The sequence below is a fragment of the Neoarius graeffei genome, chromosome 21 (genome assembly GCF_027579695.1).
Source record: "Neoarius graeffei isolate fNeoGra1 chromosome 21, fNeoGra1.pri, whole genome shotgun sequence".
In the NCBI taxonomy this organism is placed as follows: Eukaryota; Metazoa; Chordata; class Actinopteri; order Siluriformes; family Ariidae; genus Neoarius; species Neoarius graeffei.
Window position 1 is genome coordinate 58562808 of NC_083589.1, and position 18554 is coordinate 58581361.

The 18554-nt window shown below is 43.1% G+C and overlaps 1 protein-coding gene across 1 annotated transcript in view; it reads left to right on the plus strand.

The window, feature by feature from the left end:
- erc1b (ELKS/RAB6-interacting/CAST family member 1b) overlaps positions 1-18554 on the plus strand; it is a 395220-nt gene that overhangs the window by 180476 nt on the left and 196190 nt on the right. The window contains exon 14 of the mRNA XM_060903423.1: positions 12662-12793. Coding sequence (XP_060759406.1) covers positions 12662-12793 — 132 coding nt within the window. The remainder of the gene's footprint in view (positions 1-12661; positions 12794-18554) is intronic.

The following is an 18554-nucleotide window of genomic DNA, read 5'->3' on the forward strand; positions in this document are numbered from 1 at the left end:
TTCTCTTCAAATTTGGTTATGACCCGCTTGCTAGTTCTCTCCTTTCACATGATCGCTACAAACCAAGGAGGACAGAGGCTAGCACGTGCTTCTTCTGAGACACGTGAAGCCGTCTCATTTTATTATCCTTGAGGCTTGAAGGAGAGCCACTTCCACACTCACGAACTCCTATACACCCACGATTGGTTAGTGTCATTCTGATAGACAGAGGATAGCGTCATGCTGTGCTTTCTCAGACTCGTGGCCGCAGAAAGTTATGGCGTCACCCGAATTTGAACTTTGAATTGATTTTATGGTGAACTCTCAGACCACTGGGCCACCCAGAAGCCTCTGAGGTGGTGATTTAGGAGTGGTTTACTTTGAGATCATTGTGCTATTTTGGAGGAGGATGACAAGTGTGATGAAATATGGAATCGTTTTGTCATATAAAAGTTTGCTGTGTGATGATTTTATTCTGATATGTCCATACAGTACGTTTTCTCTAAAAGTGCACTTTTGAAGCTGAGGTTCTTGTTAGGTTAGAGTTCTTGGATTCAGCCTTTTCAAGCATATTCACTTTCGACTTTTTTTTTTTAAATTTTATTTCCAGTTTGGGTGGCACGGTGGTGTAGTGGTTAGCACTGTCGCCTCACAGCAAGAAGGTCCGGGTTCGAGCCCCGTGGCCGGCGAGGGCCTTTCTGTGCGGAGTTTGCATGTTCTCCCCGTGTCCGCGTGGGTTTCCTCCGGGTGCTCCGGTTTCCCCCACAGTCCAAAGACATGCAGGTTAGGTTAACTGGTGACTCTAAATTGACCGTAGGTGTGAATGTGAGTGTGAATGGTTGTCTGTGTCTATGTGTCAGCCCTGTGATGACCTGGCGACTTGTCCAGGGTGTACCCCTCCTCTCACCCGTAGTCAGCTGGGATAGGCTCCAGCTTGCCTGCGACCCTGTAGAACAGGATAAAGCGACTACAGATAATGAGATGAGAAGTCCGACATTAATGTCAGACATGAGCTATACAGAAAGTCCAAGCTATTATGGACAGCCTGTTTTTCCTTCTTTCTAAAAGACCTCTGGACAAAAACACTAAAGGACCCCTTAACTTGCTCTGGGTTTTTTCTTTTTCTCCCTCTTCCCCCTTCTGGCCTCTTGGTTGCTCATTTCACTCAGCCTCTCTTTTCATATTTCCAATTTCCCCATGTCATGTCATCTCTTCTTTGTTTTGATTTGGGTTCATTTTCTTTATTCTCTGCACTGGGGTTGCTGTGTTATTAGACTCTGACCTGAGGTACCATAAGCTTGTGTGTCCTTTTGTGTGCGTGAGTGTGTGATACAGCCACAGACTAACTCGTATACGAGTTAGGTCTCCAGGTTCCTTTTTGAGATCATGTTGCTACAGAGGCCACATTGTGGCTTTCTACACCCTGCTCTGTGCATACTGATGCACCCACATGGTGGGCCTTTTTAAGGGGGAAGATGCTTGAACCAGTGATGGCCTTCTCCATCCAAGACTAGCAGCCACTACCTCCTGCTTAGAGACACCACACTTAAGTCCTGAGGCAAAGAGAGAACTGGAATGAGAGAGGACTGTGGGAGCTAGCCTCGGCACGGTATTTGCCTAAATGAGGGTTGTGTTTTAGAGAGAGAGCCAATCGTTTCTGATGACTGGCATGCTCTTCACATTGGTCTGACAGATCATTTGGACAAGACGGACTGAAAGAGGTCACCTCAGGACATCATTTAGAGGGCCACAGAGCAATAGCGCTCTTGTTTCCTGTCTCTCGGAGTTCTGAAAAAGGGTTCCTCTTGTGTTTCAGCTAATTAGAGGATCTTGATGAGGGGAATATGGGGTCTAGCCTTGAAGCAAGGTGGTCATGTTTGGAGCAGCTGCTGTTAACTTTTGGAGAAGATAAAATGGTCAGGCAGAGTGCCGTTATGTCGGACCCCGAGGCCTAATATCTATTCTCTCAAAGTCTGAGGGCTTTGTAGGCACCAGTGTTCTTCCCAAGCAAACAATGTTCTGGACAAATTGGTCCTCTAATTAATCTAGCCAGACCACTTCAGCGTGCCGAACACATGGATTTGCATGTCAACGAACAAGCCAGAATGAAACCATCACGAAGACTGGAATTTAGAAGCAATGCTTTGCAGAAGTCTTTCTCTGACCCCTGGATCTCATCTGGCCTTCTTGAATCACCATCTTCCCCATCTATGGAACATGAGACATTTTCCACCACAAAGCTCTCACACACACACAGAGAGAGAGTGAATCATCAAAACATCCTTTTCTTTTCCCACAGATTAAATATTGACAATGAAGTCGAGCCATTCTTTCTGGGAAAGACAGAGGTGGAATGACCGTTAAAGCAATGAAGAATAGCAAATGCCTGCTTTAGTGTGTGGAATGAGACGGAACCATTTTACTGTGCAGTATCGCTGTAGGCTAAAGTGGTAAAGAACATGGTTCCCATCACTTTTTGTCACCAGAGGGCCCTGATGTAGCACTACAGAAGAAAAGGAAAGTGAAGGTTGATTTAGCGACAGAATATCAGTCATGAGTTCTGCTTGTTTCAGCTAATGTTTGAAAACAGAAGGGACTTTGCTGTTTGTATGGCCACAGCAAGTTTATGCTACCACCTAGTAATGAGTCCTGAGGCTAGTCTGCCCTGTATTTTGAAGGGAAGTGGGTGAATGAATTTGAGCCATACTTGTGGATTCCAATGTCTTGATGGTTCATTATTTGAATGTTGCCATCAAGTCCATTTTTAATTATTATTTTTTAGCTCTTCCGGCCACAAGCCAGGCCAGATTAGCTTATGTGATCACGCGTCGTCCATCCGTTGTCGTCGTCCATGCACAATTTACAAAGATTGCTGCTACTCCTACAGGATTGATCGGATTTTGATCAAACTTGCATACAATGTTCCCCAGGTGGGTGTGCATAAAAGTTGTCAAGATAGTAGCGCCACCTGTGATTATTTAAAATTTTATGGGCATTTGAAATTTTTGACTGACTAGTCACATTAAACGCTCCTCTTCGTAAACTGCTGGGACGTTTTCACTGAAACTCACCCAGAAGACTCTAAAGACATACCAGCAAGAATTGTTCACCAGGTGGCCTCACCTGCCATGGATACAGCTACAGAGGGGTCACATGCAATTTCACAAAAATCACTACTCCTACGACAAGAGTGATCAGGTTTTGATCAAACTTGTATGGAATGTTCCCCAGGGGTGTGTGTGTGTAAAAGTTGTCAATCTGGTGGCGCCACCTGTCATTTAACATTTTATGGGCATTTTAAAATTTTGCGTGACTCGTCACATTAAATGCTGCTGTTCGTAAATTGCTGGGACGTTTTCACTGAAACTCACCCAGAAGACTCTAAAGACGTACCAACAAGAATTGTTCACCAGGTGGCACCACCTGCCATGGATGCAGCTAGACAGGGCTCATGCAATTTCAAAAAAATCCCTACTCCTCCCACAGGATTGATCAGATTTCAAATGATCGAATCCGATCAATAACACAACAGCAGTGGCCGGTATGAGCTACAGCCCCATTAAGGCTATTTTTGGTTTTATAAGAACAGTCTCCTGAAGAGCAGTGGCTGAGTCCTCCTGATGTTCTCTGGTTATGCCTTGTTCTGTGCAATGGCATTCGAGTACTTGATGTAATATTTATAAACATGCTGCAAAGGGGAAAAATCATAGGTAATGGCAGAAACACGAGTTAATAAAGCTGCAGTGAACAAGGTGGGTTTTGGCTTTATGGGCCTCTTTAAGGATGTGGATATAAAAGTCAAACGGAAGCCTTTTATAGCTCACTGGGAGAGTGCTGCTGCTGGTTTTTTTTTTAAATGTGAGGAACGGGTATTCCTTTCCCTGGGGAGGGGGATCTTTTTCATCTGGCTTGCCTTTATTTCTCCTCATCTGGTCTAACCATGACATTTGCCTTCCTTGAAAAAAATCTGCAATTAGCTTGGAACAATTATCACCATTTATTTTTTCTGGTGCTGTGTTGTGGGAGGTGGGAGTATCTCCATGTTTAAGATGGGAAGGTTTTCATTTGTTTAGGGTTTGTTTGTATGCCACATGGATGTGTTTATTTATGCACATGAACCTGGTTAGTTACCATCTTTACCCATCGTTATATTGGCTAATAGCTTTGAAATAAATACCTCAAACAAAATTATGGGAATGATCAAAGCTAGCAAGGGGAATTGATATTCAGGCTTCTGACGAAAAGCAGATACGACTTCAGACTTGGCATTAATATAACTTAATAGGACAGAATTTACGCTATCACAGAAAGGCTTCAGGTTTTTGTGGTGTTTTGATTTTCCTCCATTTTGTCCCCGTTTATGTGGTGCCATATTTCATCCACTTAGTTAGTTCTGCACTATTGCGTTAATGGCTTCCAAGGTCAAGGTTTCTTTTTTTTTTTAATGTCATTTCAACCATATACAGTTGGTACAGTACACAGTTAAAACAAAACAGTGCTTCTCCAGGACCATGGTGCTACATTAAACATCACAGGACTACAAGTCTACATAAAGTGCAAGAGTGCAGCAAATGCAAACATTACAGACTATAAACTACACACAAATTGCAAGCAATAAGGATGGTGCAAAAACGACAACTAGCACCATCCATCCATTATCTGTAGCGCGCTTATCCTGTGCAGGGTCACGGGCAAGCTGGAGCCTATCCCAGCTGACTACGGGCGAGAGGCGGGGTACACCCTGGACAAGTCACCAGATCATCACAGGGAGGACACATGGAGACAAACAACCATTCACACTCACATTCACACCTACGGTCAATTTAGAGTCACCAATTAGCCTAACCTGCATGTCTTTGGACTGTGGAAACCGGAGCACCCGGAGGAAACCCACGCGGACACGGGGAGAACATGCAAACTTGACACAGAAAAGCCCCCATTGGCCAATTTCAAGAGTCAACAGTGCTAACCATAACACCACTGTGCCTCCCCAACAAGTACCTGTTACTGTTAATGTCTGGAAAGTTGAGTGTGCGATTTGAGGTAGTTTTATTATTATGGCCGGGTTCTTCCCCGAACTGATAATCGCATCATCAGTTTTCCTTTGGCTAATCAGGCACAAGGTCCACCACCACACTTGCCGGAGCAGTTGGGGGTTAGGTGCCTTGCTCAAGGGTACTTGAGCCAATCTTGCTGGTTCAGGGAATCGAACCAGTGACCAATAAAAGCATTATTGTTCACTGTGCGAAGACTGCAGTTGTGAGTGATGTGATCAACAGTCCTTGTGCATCAATGCAGTCCCTCAGAGTTGAGGAGTCTGATGGTATGTGGAAAGAAACTGTCATGGAATCTGGCTGTGAAGGCCCGAATGCTTCGGTACCTTTTTCCAGACGGCAGGAGGGCGAAGAGATTGTCTGAGGGGTGTGCGAGGTCATCCACAATGCTGGTAGCTTTCCAGATGCAGCATGTGGTGTGAATGTCCTTGATGGAGGGAAGAGAGACTCCAATGATCATCTCCGAGATGCACGAGATGGTGCAATTCCCAAACCAGACAGTGATGCAGTGGTTTAGAATGCTGTCAATAGTCTAGGAGAATAAAAGCAGCGTCTTCTGTATACAGTACACCGAAGCTTGTGATTGGCTGGTGTCATTCTGATTGACAGGGGAGAGGAAGGATATGTTAGATTTGCGCCCACAGGTGTCAGGCTTGTAGCGAAACGCTATTGCAAGCCTGTGAGTCTGCTATATAGGCAGAGCTTTTGCGATCATTTAATTATCCTTAAATCAGAATAATTGCAGATCTCAAGCAGGCGCAAAAGTTTTCTACGATAGTCAAATATCCCATCTCTCATTTTAACTTGCTAAGAGTGTTTTTTGAAAACGGGGTGCCAAAGTAACCTTGGAAGAATGGACGTTGAGACATAGCTGCAGGCAAAATCATCAGCACGGATGTGCTGGCGAGAGGCAAGGTTAACACTCTCAAAAGAACAAAATGGAGACAGCAGTGTGGCTAAGATGAGAAGGAAGTACGGGGAGGTGAGGAAGTTAGACAGCTGAGTATGAGATGAGGAGAACTTTTTATTTCCAGGGCTTGATTCTCCATCTCCTCACCTTGCCAGTGTGAGCAGGTCACGCGGTAGGAAGCAAACACGAGGCTTATGACTGACACTCCAAAGTGTCTGCGTAAAAGAACTCTTCAAACGCAAACCAACTCCAACTCTCCATGGGCTGGGGCATGTATCGTTCATCTCAAACACTCAACCTATTTGGAGCACGGGCAAGAATCTCTTCTTTATCGGCTGGTTTCGGTTTGCGGATGTCCAACAAAGGTTCCTCGTTATTAATCGAGATGTTCCACGAATAAACCTGGTCTAGCAGTTCATCAGTGCAGGTAGACCTGGACTGTACGTTATTCATTGTACTTTGTGATGGCACGTTATAGTTTTTCATCACAGTACTGCTGCATTTCTTGTCTCATCTACAGGTACAAGTAAGTATGTGCCTGCCCTGAGCTCTACCCCATCTGAATCTGATCATCTGCTTACTTTTTTTTCCCCCGTAAGCAGGTCTCTGGTCCAATCATCAGAACCAGAACTCTTTGTTTACACTTGCCTTTTTAACGCTATATCTCACCCCTTTTGGTTTCTTCTCTTATCCTCTTGCTTCAGGCTGTTTTAGACTTTCTCTCACTCTAATCTTTTTCATCTTAACCCCATGTACCTAAACAGGGGCCTTGGAAAGCATCTCACTTGCCTGTGTGCTCAGGGCAAAGTTTGACTCTAGAGAAGCTTTGATGGGCATGATTTTCTACTTGATGCCTCACAGTCTTTTTCCTTCGATTGCCCTGGAGAACAGCACTCCTGCTGGAGAGTAAATTTCAAGCTTGGCCTCTCTTGAGCTGAACTGAGGATATAGGCAGGTACAGTTAAAAGAGGTAAAGGTCTGACTTGCCATGCCAAGATGGACTGATGGTGAAGATAAAGTGGAACCTTATTTTTTTCTTACATTTCAGCATGGTTTTGCTTTTTTAATTTAAAATTCTGAGAAATACAATTACAGGTCTATGACTTTATGAATGCCAATCAGAGTGTCAGGAAAAGATGAAGAAAGATAGCGAGAGAGACGAGGCCAGCTTCAAAAAACTAACATTTGCAAAATGTAGTTAGCAAGTAAAATAATGTGAACGCTGTATATAGCTTTCACGTTCTCTCTCTAACCACATGCCTTCAAAGAACCTCAGCCAAGATTAACTTTGTCTTTATAATGTTGTGGGATTTTATCATGCAAATGTGAAAAAATAAATTGTAACTGGAGAAACTTGTGGAGTCCTGGGCTTCCAGGATACCCATAGGTAGACTAACCAAAAAAAAAACCCTCCAGTCTGAAGGTTATATTACTAAGAAGAAACACTTGGTGTTCCCTCCTTCACCAGGTGCCTCAAAGATATTGGTGCATCTTTACCACTAATATCTCTGCTTCTTGTTGCATATGAACCTGCCTAGTAATTTACTGGGATTGTCACTTAGCTAGTCCTTTGTCATTGTAATGCACGAGTACAGTACAACGAAATTGGCTGGCTGTCCTTTGTTGGTGCAAATAACATAAAAGATCAATACTAAGAGACACACATTTGAAAACGTATTCAAAAGATATTGCACATACTAATACACACATTCAAAAGATATTGCACATTTCGGGGAAATGAGACTGTCAATGATGGTGCAGCTCACTCCAGCCCTGTGAGAAATCAAATCTGGGTAGAAGTTATATGCACCCTAGGTACCCCTACCTTCATGCCCGAAAGAATCAAAATTGGTGAAGAATTGAGGGAGAAGCGATTTTGATTTTTAAAATTTTTTTTTTTTTTTGGTGAAATGCGGACAACGTCGGACGGATGACGGACAACCCATGATAGGATAGGCTCATCGCCTGTCAGCCAGATGAGCTACCAACCATGGTTTTTATCTTATTTCACGTACGACCTCTCATTAATGTGTATAAAAAAATTACAAAGAAACCGAAAGCTTGGAAGGAAGTACGTGTCGGTGCCTATGGTGAACATGCATCATTAGTGCACGAGCCCACTTTGCTAATCTGGTAGTGAAATGACTACGAAGCTTAGCACATAAGCTTGAATACATTTTAATAGCTGTACATTTTAGATGACCTTTCCTCATCAGGACTGGACAGTGCACAGCCCCAGTCGGACCACACGCCCAATCTACAAGCGACGTGCCACTTGCTAGTGTGATTGTAGAGTTAACCCTGATTAATTGCCCTGGCATTTCTACACAAAAGTCTGTGTATTAAAGTGCTGTAGTAGACAAAGCTCATTCAAATAGCCAACGCATGCATTTTTCATATAAGCAGTGTTTGTCTTGAGAGGAAGTCTATATCTAATCAGGAGCTCGAGATGACTGGGTGGGAAACTTCTCGTGCCCCAGGCTATACTGTTCTTAATAGACTCGCAAGCACTTTTTATTGGGCCTGTTTGTGGGGTAGTTACACTTGATGTTGCGGCCCTGTTGGCCACGCTTCTGCGTTTTCTAGCCAGGAGAGACAGACTCCCGCTGCTCTTTTCCGTTTCCTCTGTAAACATTAGCGACTCTTCTCCTCCTTGTGCCAAGACCACTAGAAAAGCGTTTTCTTGCCCCCTGCAGAGAAATCTGGCTCTTTAAACCGCATCTGTGTTGCGAGACATTCAGTTTGCTCTAGGGAGCACGTGCTAAATAAAAATCATGTTTTTCTTTTCACAGCACTGTGTTTGAGTTAACTCTTTTGGATTAAGCTCTTTTTAATATGATGTCATTCGGATTCTGTCAACATAATTTTGCAGTTTTTATCCCCCGCTGGCCAAAAGGCCCAAAGGGGGATTATGTCGTGACGATGTCCGTCCCGGGAAGGGTGCTCACCTTCTGAAATCAACTCTTCTCACAATTTTTGGAGGAATTTCCTGAAAATTGGCAGGATTCTTTGTTATATGTCGGTACTGCAGATATTGTAATTAAATTCAGTTTGGTCGCATTTTACCAGAGTTACAGCCCTTGATTAACAACCTTGTACTTTGACAGTTTCTTGGAGGTGAAACTGTAATTTTCATTAAAAATAATGAAATTAAATGTCTCAACAGGAAAACAAATACTAATAAACAGCAGTAAACAATAAATAAATCAATATTTGGTGCGAGACGACCCTTTGCTTTCAAACCAACAAACAACCCAGTAGTCTGAGGTCCAGTGAGTGCAGTTGTATAAGGAAATGAGCTGTAGGTTTTACTGAGCATCTTGCAGAACCAGCCACAGTTCTTCTGGACGCTTTGTCGCACTCGCTTCTTCATTTTACACCAAAGCCTTCTTTTTTTTTATTTATTTATTTAATTAATTAAATCTGAAACGTGATCCCTTATGGAATATGCTGCTCAGTAGCAACAATTTTTTTTTTTTTTTTCTGTAACATTTAATTTTGTGCTGGAAAACGAATGTTTGGAACTCTAAAATATTTTTGTACTGACTCAGTAATGTAGAAGTCATAAAGTAGAAATCTATAACAGTTTGTATAAAAAAAAATATGGTGAATAAGACTTTTGCACAGTACTGTCTGTATATAAATAACTAACTTATTTCCCTGCTCTGGATGCTCCCACATGGACATCCTAAAAATTTGCATTTCCCAAAAATAGTTTGTGCAACTGTCACTCTTACTTTAGTGGATAATCTCACTGGACACTGCAGATTTGTATCCTGCTGCTGCTGTCGTCATAAGGACCGTCTTGTGCCCATTCCAGGACTCTTACAGGTTTTTTTTTTTTTTTTTAAACTCTTCTGCACCTGTGTACTGTAATCTATAATCCTGCTATTATCCGGTGTCCCTCATCATGTTTCAGAGTTTGTCCTTACTCTCATCACCTCTGGCTTGTTCATTTGAGACCAAAATCTACATCTGGATTTCAGTGACGCTGCACTGAGAGACTTGATTTGGTAAAAGCGCTATACATGGTATACATTTTTCAGAAGGGTGCCAATAATTCTGCTGCTTACTGTTTGACTATTATGTTACTCAGCACAGTTCCAGAGGAAGGGTTGGGATTATTCTAGCTGGTCCTGACCTGCTCTTAACACTTTTTTTTTTTCTCCTCCTCCCTTTAACAGTCAGGTATAGATCACACTGTCGCGTGTCATTTTGCTATGGTTTGCTGCTCGTCCCCAAATGTATCCTGTGCTCAATTTCTCCTCAAGCCTCTCTACAGCTCATCCAGTCCCAGCGCTCTTCCATGTGGCTTTAATTTAGTCTTCCTTGAGGTGTCTCTTTCTATCAGTTGTGCAGTTTTGGCACCAGGAGCATTAGCGTAATGAGATATTGACCGTACAAAAAGGATTAGCGTCACTTTAAATCAAGCCAAAGTGATTGTGCTGTGTCTTAAGAATGTGGAGCTGATGCTTGGCGTTGAGGAGAGAACAACATATATGGTCAAAGAGACTCTTTATTTTATTTATTTTATTTTTTTTTGTTTCCACGCTACACTGTTTGATCTCACTCTACACCCTCCAGGCTTCAGCTTTCAGTAACCATTTCAAAAAGATTTTATTTAGGGCAGATGCAGGCATTCCAGAAGATGTGCACTCTGTCTGCATAATTCCGTGTATGCAGAAGGAAGAAGGATCTCCAATCACTTCAGCTCGTGCCGACAGATGTGTGACGAAGGCAAAACCAACATAACGCGTGTTCGTAAGGTGTTGAGCCACCAAAACCTCATCAGTGCACCGTGGCAATGATTCTGCGAGTCTCTCTTCCCCTCAGTTGGGATGGTCATGGAGAGCGCTGTCTAACACAGCGCTCTGAAGTCTTACACCAGGGTGTTCAAGCGGGTCGAGATCTGATGAGTGTGACGGCCATAGCATGCGACACAGCATCGTTTTCATCCACATTAAACCATTCGACGTGCACTGTGGATGTGGGCAGGGTCATCCTGGAAGAGACCACGTCCATCAGGATAGAAATGTTTAATCGATCAGTAAAAGTGATCAGGCAGAATAACTGGATTGATTTGCAGTGATTCTTTCTTCTAAGGAGAGAAGTCAGTCCAAACGTCGCAGCAAAATAAATACATATCCACAACAACCTAACAGAGCCACTGTTTGTGTTTTTGCCCCCCCCCCCCCCCCCCCCCCCCTTTTAATTTGTCACCTGTTTATGTACAAATATATAAATCGACTTTTCTGGTTACATCACATTAATGGCATTTCGCAGACACTCTTGTCTTATCCAGAGTGACATATAACCTATCCAGAGCGACATGTAACCTACCCAGAGCAGCTTAGAGAGCAGTAGGTGGTTAGGTGCCTTGCTCAAGGGCACTTCAGCCATTCCTGGTGGTCCAAGGAATCAAACTGGTGACCTTTTGGTCCCAAAGCTGCTTCTTTAACCTTTAGGCCAACCAAACATGGTTGGTTTGTTTAATAATTTTTGGCAGATCTGAGCTCTCCGTGATTTCTTTTCAAAGATTCAAAGATCCTTTATTGTCAATTCACTATATATCCAGGACATATAGGAGAATCGAAATGCCGTTTCTCTCTCACCTTACTTGTAAAAAATAAAGCTTACACAACCCCCCCCTCCAAAAAAAACCCAATATATAAAGATTTATAAATATAGATAATATAGATTAAAAATTAAGAAAAACTCTCTCTCTCTCTCTCTCTCTCTCTCTCTCTATATATATATATATATATATATATATATATATATATATATATATATATATATATATATATATATAAAATGCACTCTAAAATCAAACAATGTACAAAATAGCAGTAGTGCAATACAGTACAATAATGGAGAAGGTGATAGAGCAGCTAATGAGGTGTATATGACAGTAGTGCAAATGAGCCCTTCTACAAAATGACATTTGAGTTTTGGTCTGTTTTTCAAGAGACGTTGGGTTGCTTTTGGTAGATTTGGCAACCCTGAAAACACCAGACTCCTGAAAATCCGAGGTGCGAACAAATCTATCCATCAGGGTCGTCCACCTAAAGCCTAGGTCACAACCGGACGTACGATTTTTTTGGCCGTGCGATTTTTGGCGTTTCCCAAATCGCTGCGTTTTTTTTGTTCGTGGAGAAAGACGCACGTTGGCCGTAAGTTTGTCTTGCAACCTGAAAAAAACATAAGCGCCCGTAGAGTTTGTTGGACGTGACAAAGAACCTCTGCGGCCAGTCTACGGCTCGAAAATCAGCACGTCACACGCGCGCCCTCCGTGCGTTTTTTGCACGTAGACCGGCCGTAGGAGCACGTACGGCCGGTTGTGACCGAGTTTTAAGATTTCTCTTAATGCCAAGTCTGAACAGGGATTATACTGGCTGAAGCTCGACTCATTTTATGAGTAACCAGAGTGCAGAGAGGAAAGCGATGTGGTGTTTCTGATGTGCGGTTGAGTCATTTGTGAGCGTGTGACTCACTGAAATTAGATGGCCAACCGCATCTGACCTTAACCACTGAAGCTTCTGTATCTGCCCTTAACGCGCTCATCTTGATGTCGACCCCCAGCAACCTGCTTCAACTGAACTACCTGCTTCTCACTTCCTGTCACCTGTGGTTGGTTTGTCTTAATGGGAGGTTCATGTTTTATAGTCTGTCCTGTTTATTTCTTCTGTATTTTAATTCCCTTTTTCATATTTAACAGGACTCTCTGAGGCAGAAAGACGAACGAATCGAGGAACTGGAAGAGGCTCTGCGTGAAAGTGTTCAGATCACTGCAGAGAGAGAGATGGTGCTGGCGCAAGAAGAGGCTGCACGAACGCATGCAGAGAAACAGGTCAGAGTGCCACGGTTAACACAGATCTGTGCTAGTCATTCTTCAAGTTGCAAAAGTCACAACCGTTTTGGGCTTTTTTTAAAATTATTGGTATTTACCTCATGGAGCAGTAGGTTCAGAAGCCTGCTGATATAGTAGTCCTCAAACAAAACCTACTTCCTGTTGACTTTCACAAAACTATTCTTTAAAGACTGATTTGTGTGTAAACATGGCATGGCACAGACACGTGATACTGATCAGTGCTGTGGTGCAGATGTGGCGTGGCGTTGGCCAAAGATTTACTGGCTTCTTATCAAATGCGCACGTGCTACATTAGAGATGTGATTCTGAGGCTACATAAAGCCGTCCCATCCTCACGGAATCCTATTTTCCTGAGAGAGTATCAGTACAGTTAAGTAGCTAACTAACTAGTTTAACATGCTTTTTTTTAATTTTGAATTTTATTTCATCGTTTGTCTCTTTCCCCCATTTTTCTCTCCGTCTGATCATTTGCCCCTTTTCCTACCCACTAACTAGCTTCTTCCATCACATGATGGACTCTGGGACACATGAAGCAAGCCACTGCTTCTTTAGCTCGTCGCGTTGTCCGTTGTCATCGTCTGTCCACAATTTACAAAAATCACTCCTCCTCCTACAGGATGGATCGGATTTTGATCAAACTCGCAAACAGTGTTCTCCAGGTGGGTGTGCATAAATGTCAAGATGGTGGAGCCACCTGTCATATTTACGATTTTATGGGCGTCTGAAAATTTTGGGTGACTCGTCACATTAAACACTACTGTTCATAAACTGCTGGGATGTTTTCACTGAAACTCACCCAGAAGACTCTAAAGACACATTCCAACAAGAATTGTTCTCCAGGTGGCGCCACCTGCCATGGATGCAGCCACACAGGGGTCGTCACGTGCAATTTCACGAAAATCAATACTCCTCCCACAAGACTGATTGATTGGATTTCAAACTCGCACACAACAACAGTGGCCGGTATGAGCTACAGCTTCATTGAGGCTATTTTTATTTGTGACATTACAGGGCAGCATTACACACTCAGAGGAAAGGAAAGTGCTATCTGCCCTCTTCAACATACACTTGTGATTGGCTTGTGTCACTGTGATTGATAGGGAAGGAGGTGTGCAGATTCTCTCGCTTCAAGAGCATGGCTAATTTTTTTGCTCTCTTGGACTTCCAGCCTTGTGTGGCTGCGCTATCGTCAGGATTTTAACTTCGATCTTCTGGCAATAGTTTTCTCTCGCATCACTCAGGAGATGCTTTTAAGCTAAATTATATCCGCTACCACGTTTTAGCTGAGTTGATCAGGGTTTCAGGCCACCAAACGAAAGGAATGGGCAGCACATGGCAGTTTTTAACTTGTCTGGTGAGCTAGGTAATTTATAAATTTATACAAATAAGACCACATTTTCATACATCCAGTAATCATGGTAGTATAAGTTATTTTAAAGGTGGTCAACCAAATCATCTCTAACTTATTCTCTCCTTTCTCAACACTGAATATTCTTAAAAAGCTGGCTTGATGCTCAGTTCATAGCTGCTATATTGAGGAACATGGTCATGCATCATTGCATCATGGTTTCCTCTTTTCTTTGACACTTAAGGAAAAGTTAACGCTCCATGCTTCAGAACTAGCCGTTTTTAGCATGAGTTGAAGAGGCACTCCCAAACGCTGAATGCACTTCTGTGGAAGACTAGCATCTCCCAAGCTGGTAGCATAATGGCTGCCCTGTCACAGCACAGCATATCACAACACCTCGAGCAGCTCTATGAATCATGCCAACCTCACATCACCCTGCCAACACGAGGCCATTTAACAACATTCATGTGGCATGCGCCTGCCTGTGTTTGTGTCTCCAGTCAGTCTTCATTTGGAAAATAAATCACTCCTGTATAACAAGTATGGCGAAATAAGAACCATTCCATTTTTTTTTTTTTCCACACACTTACACGAGCCATGTCTCATTCGTGTCCAAAACGGGTCACTTGGTGTTTTTATGGCATTGAAAGAGTTTAAATCATAACGCCCTTGTGTTTGGCCTGGAGATGGCATCAAAAAGAAAAACGCTCTCACCGAACGAGTCTTCCTTCTGCTGGACGGCCTGTGACTCAGCGTTAATACTTAATACGGATCGCCCGACTGCTGCATACTGACAGTCTTCAGGGTCATGAACACGTCATGCTCGAGCTCCTTTTTACTCCTGACTTTTGGCCGGAGTGGTCCACTGTTTGGATCTCTTGGGGGTTAATTAGTGCAGGGCTTCGAAGGAAGCCAGTGCTGCTGTTAAGCCTGGGTAACTCCTTTGGAAGTCCAGAGAGGATGTTGGAATGGGTGCCAAACTCTGCATCACTGTTCCGAAACCCCTTCATCACCCATCTACACACTCATTAGCGCTTCCATTGCTTGGTGACCCGTAGTGGAACCAAGTCTCCGTGCCCAATAATGTCTCTGGCTAGAATTACTTTACTTCCAGAGAATACAGAACGGTGATCTTCAGTCATGTAGCATCTGTCGGCCAAAGGATTTCTCTCTTAAAATCCTTCCTCTGTTGGCTTTTTAGGGTGTTTTCACACTTGCCCGGATTACTTGAGACCAGACTAAGAACTGATTCTGGGATTTATAATCGCAGGTTTGCTTTCACACAGAAGACAACTGTGGATCGATTGCACAATTCCTTGTGAACAAAACCGATTTTTGGATGCACAACTTCGTCATGCAGAGATATGACGATGTGGAGGAGACGAGATTTTTAGCCATGCGGGTTCTGTCTAACAGGGAAACACTGTTCCGTACAGGGAACCTTTAGAAGTCGAGTTTTTTTTTTTTTCTCCCACAAATATCGGTATCACATGCACAATATAGCACCATTTTGAGATCGAGTACTGATGGTGGTGTATTTTTAAAGCAAATGTAATGTCCCTAAACCCCACTTTATTTCCTTGTACAAAGCAACAATCATTATGTTGACTGACTGTGTGTTTTCGAACTATAGCTGATCCAAAAGGCCATAAATTAATGGAAAATCAATAAGATCAGCCGATTTTCACGGAATCTGCCGAGACTGATCCAGAAGATCCCGAAGGGGTGCGTGACGTCACACATTTAACAATTCCGGTATCAATTTCGTTCCCGTGCGCAGCAGTGGTTAGACCAGTCCCGATATGGAATCACGTTTTGGAGAGAATTCTGATGGTGATTGGGATTCTTATACAGTACGTCGGATGAAGGGGCAGATGATTATCAAGGATATTCCAGAGTAAATGATGATCTTTTCGAGCCCCCAAGACGAGAAGCTGGCAGTTCACTCAGTTCACGACAGTCCCACTCAGCGCCGATAGCGCACCACCAGCCAGAGAGAATTGGAAACGCAGATTGGTTTGTGGATTTTTATTCCAAGCTGGCCGCTGCAAAATATCAGGGAAATAGTTACATGTACCTCAATAAATGCAGAAATTCTAATCTTTAAAACGTACACTTATTCACTGTAATTATTGAAAGAAAATATGAAGTGGGCGATAATGGGGGAATTGACGAACTGTCCAAATGTCAGATCAAATGGCGTTTTATTAAATAAATGGGTTTCTTTTTTGCTCCAGTAATTTCCATGTGGTGGTGGTGAACACTTGAATCAGATTTATTATTAGTAGGTGACACGAAATCTGCCTGCTCCGTTTGCACAAACTTCGCCCACTGTCGCTTTAGATTAGTGTCATTTCTCGGAAATTCGTGAACCGAACGTCCTGTTGTACATGGATTTGAACATCCAAAAACAACGCAGTGCTTTCCCATCGTTATTTTTGTAAGATTCCAACAACGATATCCAATTTCAGCGAGTAAACAAGCACGGAGTCCGATGAACAGAAATGACCCAGATAACCGGGTTTCCACGTCATGTGAAATCAGCCCTGGGGCAAGGCTGCCTTTTTCTGGGATCTGGATGCTGTGATTTATTGGTAGTTTTGTGCTTGATAATAAAATAACAAATTTTCCCCTGCTTTATTAATTCATTTTGGTCATTACTAATGATGTATATTCATTTTAAGGCATTCCATACACTTTACAGTAAGTACCTGATATTGTTTACTCTCAAAATCCTTTCAGTTTTAACTGAGCAGCTCCAAGGTGGTGTTGTTGAGGAAAAACTACTTGAGACACCATGAAGAAGAAACCTCAAGAGGAACCGGAGTCAAAAGGGACCCCGTGCTCATGTGGCCGACACTGAATAGTGTGATTTATAAATCATTTCCCTTCTATAACTCTGTAGTCAGGAAGTGTAATTGTGTAAACAGGAATTTATGAGCAGCTCATGATTAAGTATTGGCGCCCCTTGGCTTTATGTGGGTCGTTCAGCGTCAGGACTGCAGGCCAAACTTGTTGTATCTCATGCTTAAAAGTTCACCCTTTGAAAGGGATAACTGACAACGCCAGCACCAAATTGCCAATCCTGAGCAGTATTTCACTAATTTTAGGCATCATTTCACAGCCTCCATACCATACCATAGTGGGGGGGGAGTCCAGAGTTGAAGAGCTGTGACGCGTTCTATAGAGAGCATTTTAGAGATGAGTGGAACTACTTTGGACTGATTTGCGCACACACTTTATTTACTTTGACTTTTTTAATTTATTTATTTATTTTTAAACTCGCTCTGTTTGAAGTTTGGAAAACACTTTTTCTGAAAAGAATCGCTGTCTAACGCTTAAACCGCAGACTTGCACACTGCCCTGTCTTAACTATACCTCAGAGTTAGCTCTTTACACACACCATCTTTGCATACACATGCACACAGACATTTCTCCTTAACTCTGGTTTCAATTTCCTCTAATTGCTGCTCTCTTGTTGAGATTTTGTAACACACGTTGGATTCAGGCTCTGTACAAATTTCTGTCAGTCTTTTTGTTCGAAAGGCATGGAAGGGAGTGTTGCTGTTCTTTGTTCGCCTGACAGCCCTCTTCCTTTCCATCTCACTTTTTTTTCTTTTTCGACTTTTTTTTTTCCACCGTTAATCTGTCCCTCGTTTTGTTTTTCTTGCCCGTTTTGACCCACGCATTCGCCGCTCTCAGCAGAGAGGCCTATCAAATGAAATCACTGTGCTGGCACTGAAGGGTCAGGCCTGTCTTATTTTAGCTGATGCTCTCATGAGTTTTTTGCACCGTGCCAAACCTCATTGAGCCAGCCAACGTAATGGGCGTGTGTAATTAAGGGCAAAATGTGGCCTCTCTGGGAGAAAGGACCGTTTTCCTCTGACACAAGCCTCTCGCTGTGCTGTGACACCAATCACTTAACCCCAGGGGCAGGATTTACAGCCGGCCTGTCCAAATGCGACCAGCTGCTCAAGCGGGGCCGGTGAAAAGCGTTTGCCCAAGACCACATGAAAATACACGTCTAGTCTCCAGACATGATTCAGCACTCAAATGACATCCTTCATAACCTTCTCTCTTGAGGCACCAGACCAAAGAAAGCCTCAGCGCCTCTTCCAGTGTTGATCAGGATGAGCAGACGTCTCAGAGCCACCCTTATTATTCCTGTTCTTCCTCGTTGTCATTCCTTCCTCCTTCGGCGCTACGTATGGATTTCTGTTTATTCTCTCTCTTCACACCCCACATGCCTTTTTGGCCCTGAAGCCCCCCTGTGTTGTCCCAGCAACTCCTTATTTGCCACAATACAGCCATCTTTTCCAATTTCTATTTACCCCCCCCCCCCCTTCTCTGCTTCCAATTTTCGTTTGCGTGATTTGTTTCTGAAGACCGTTC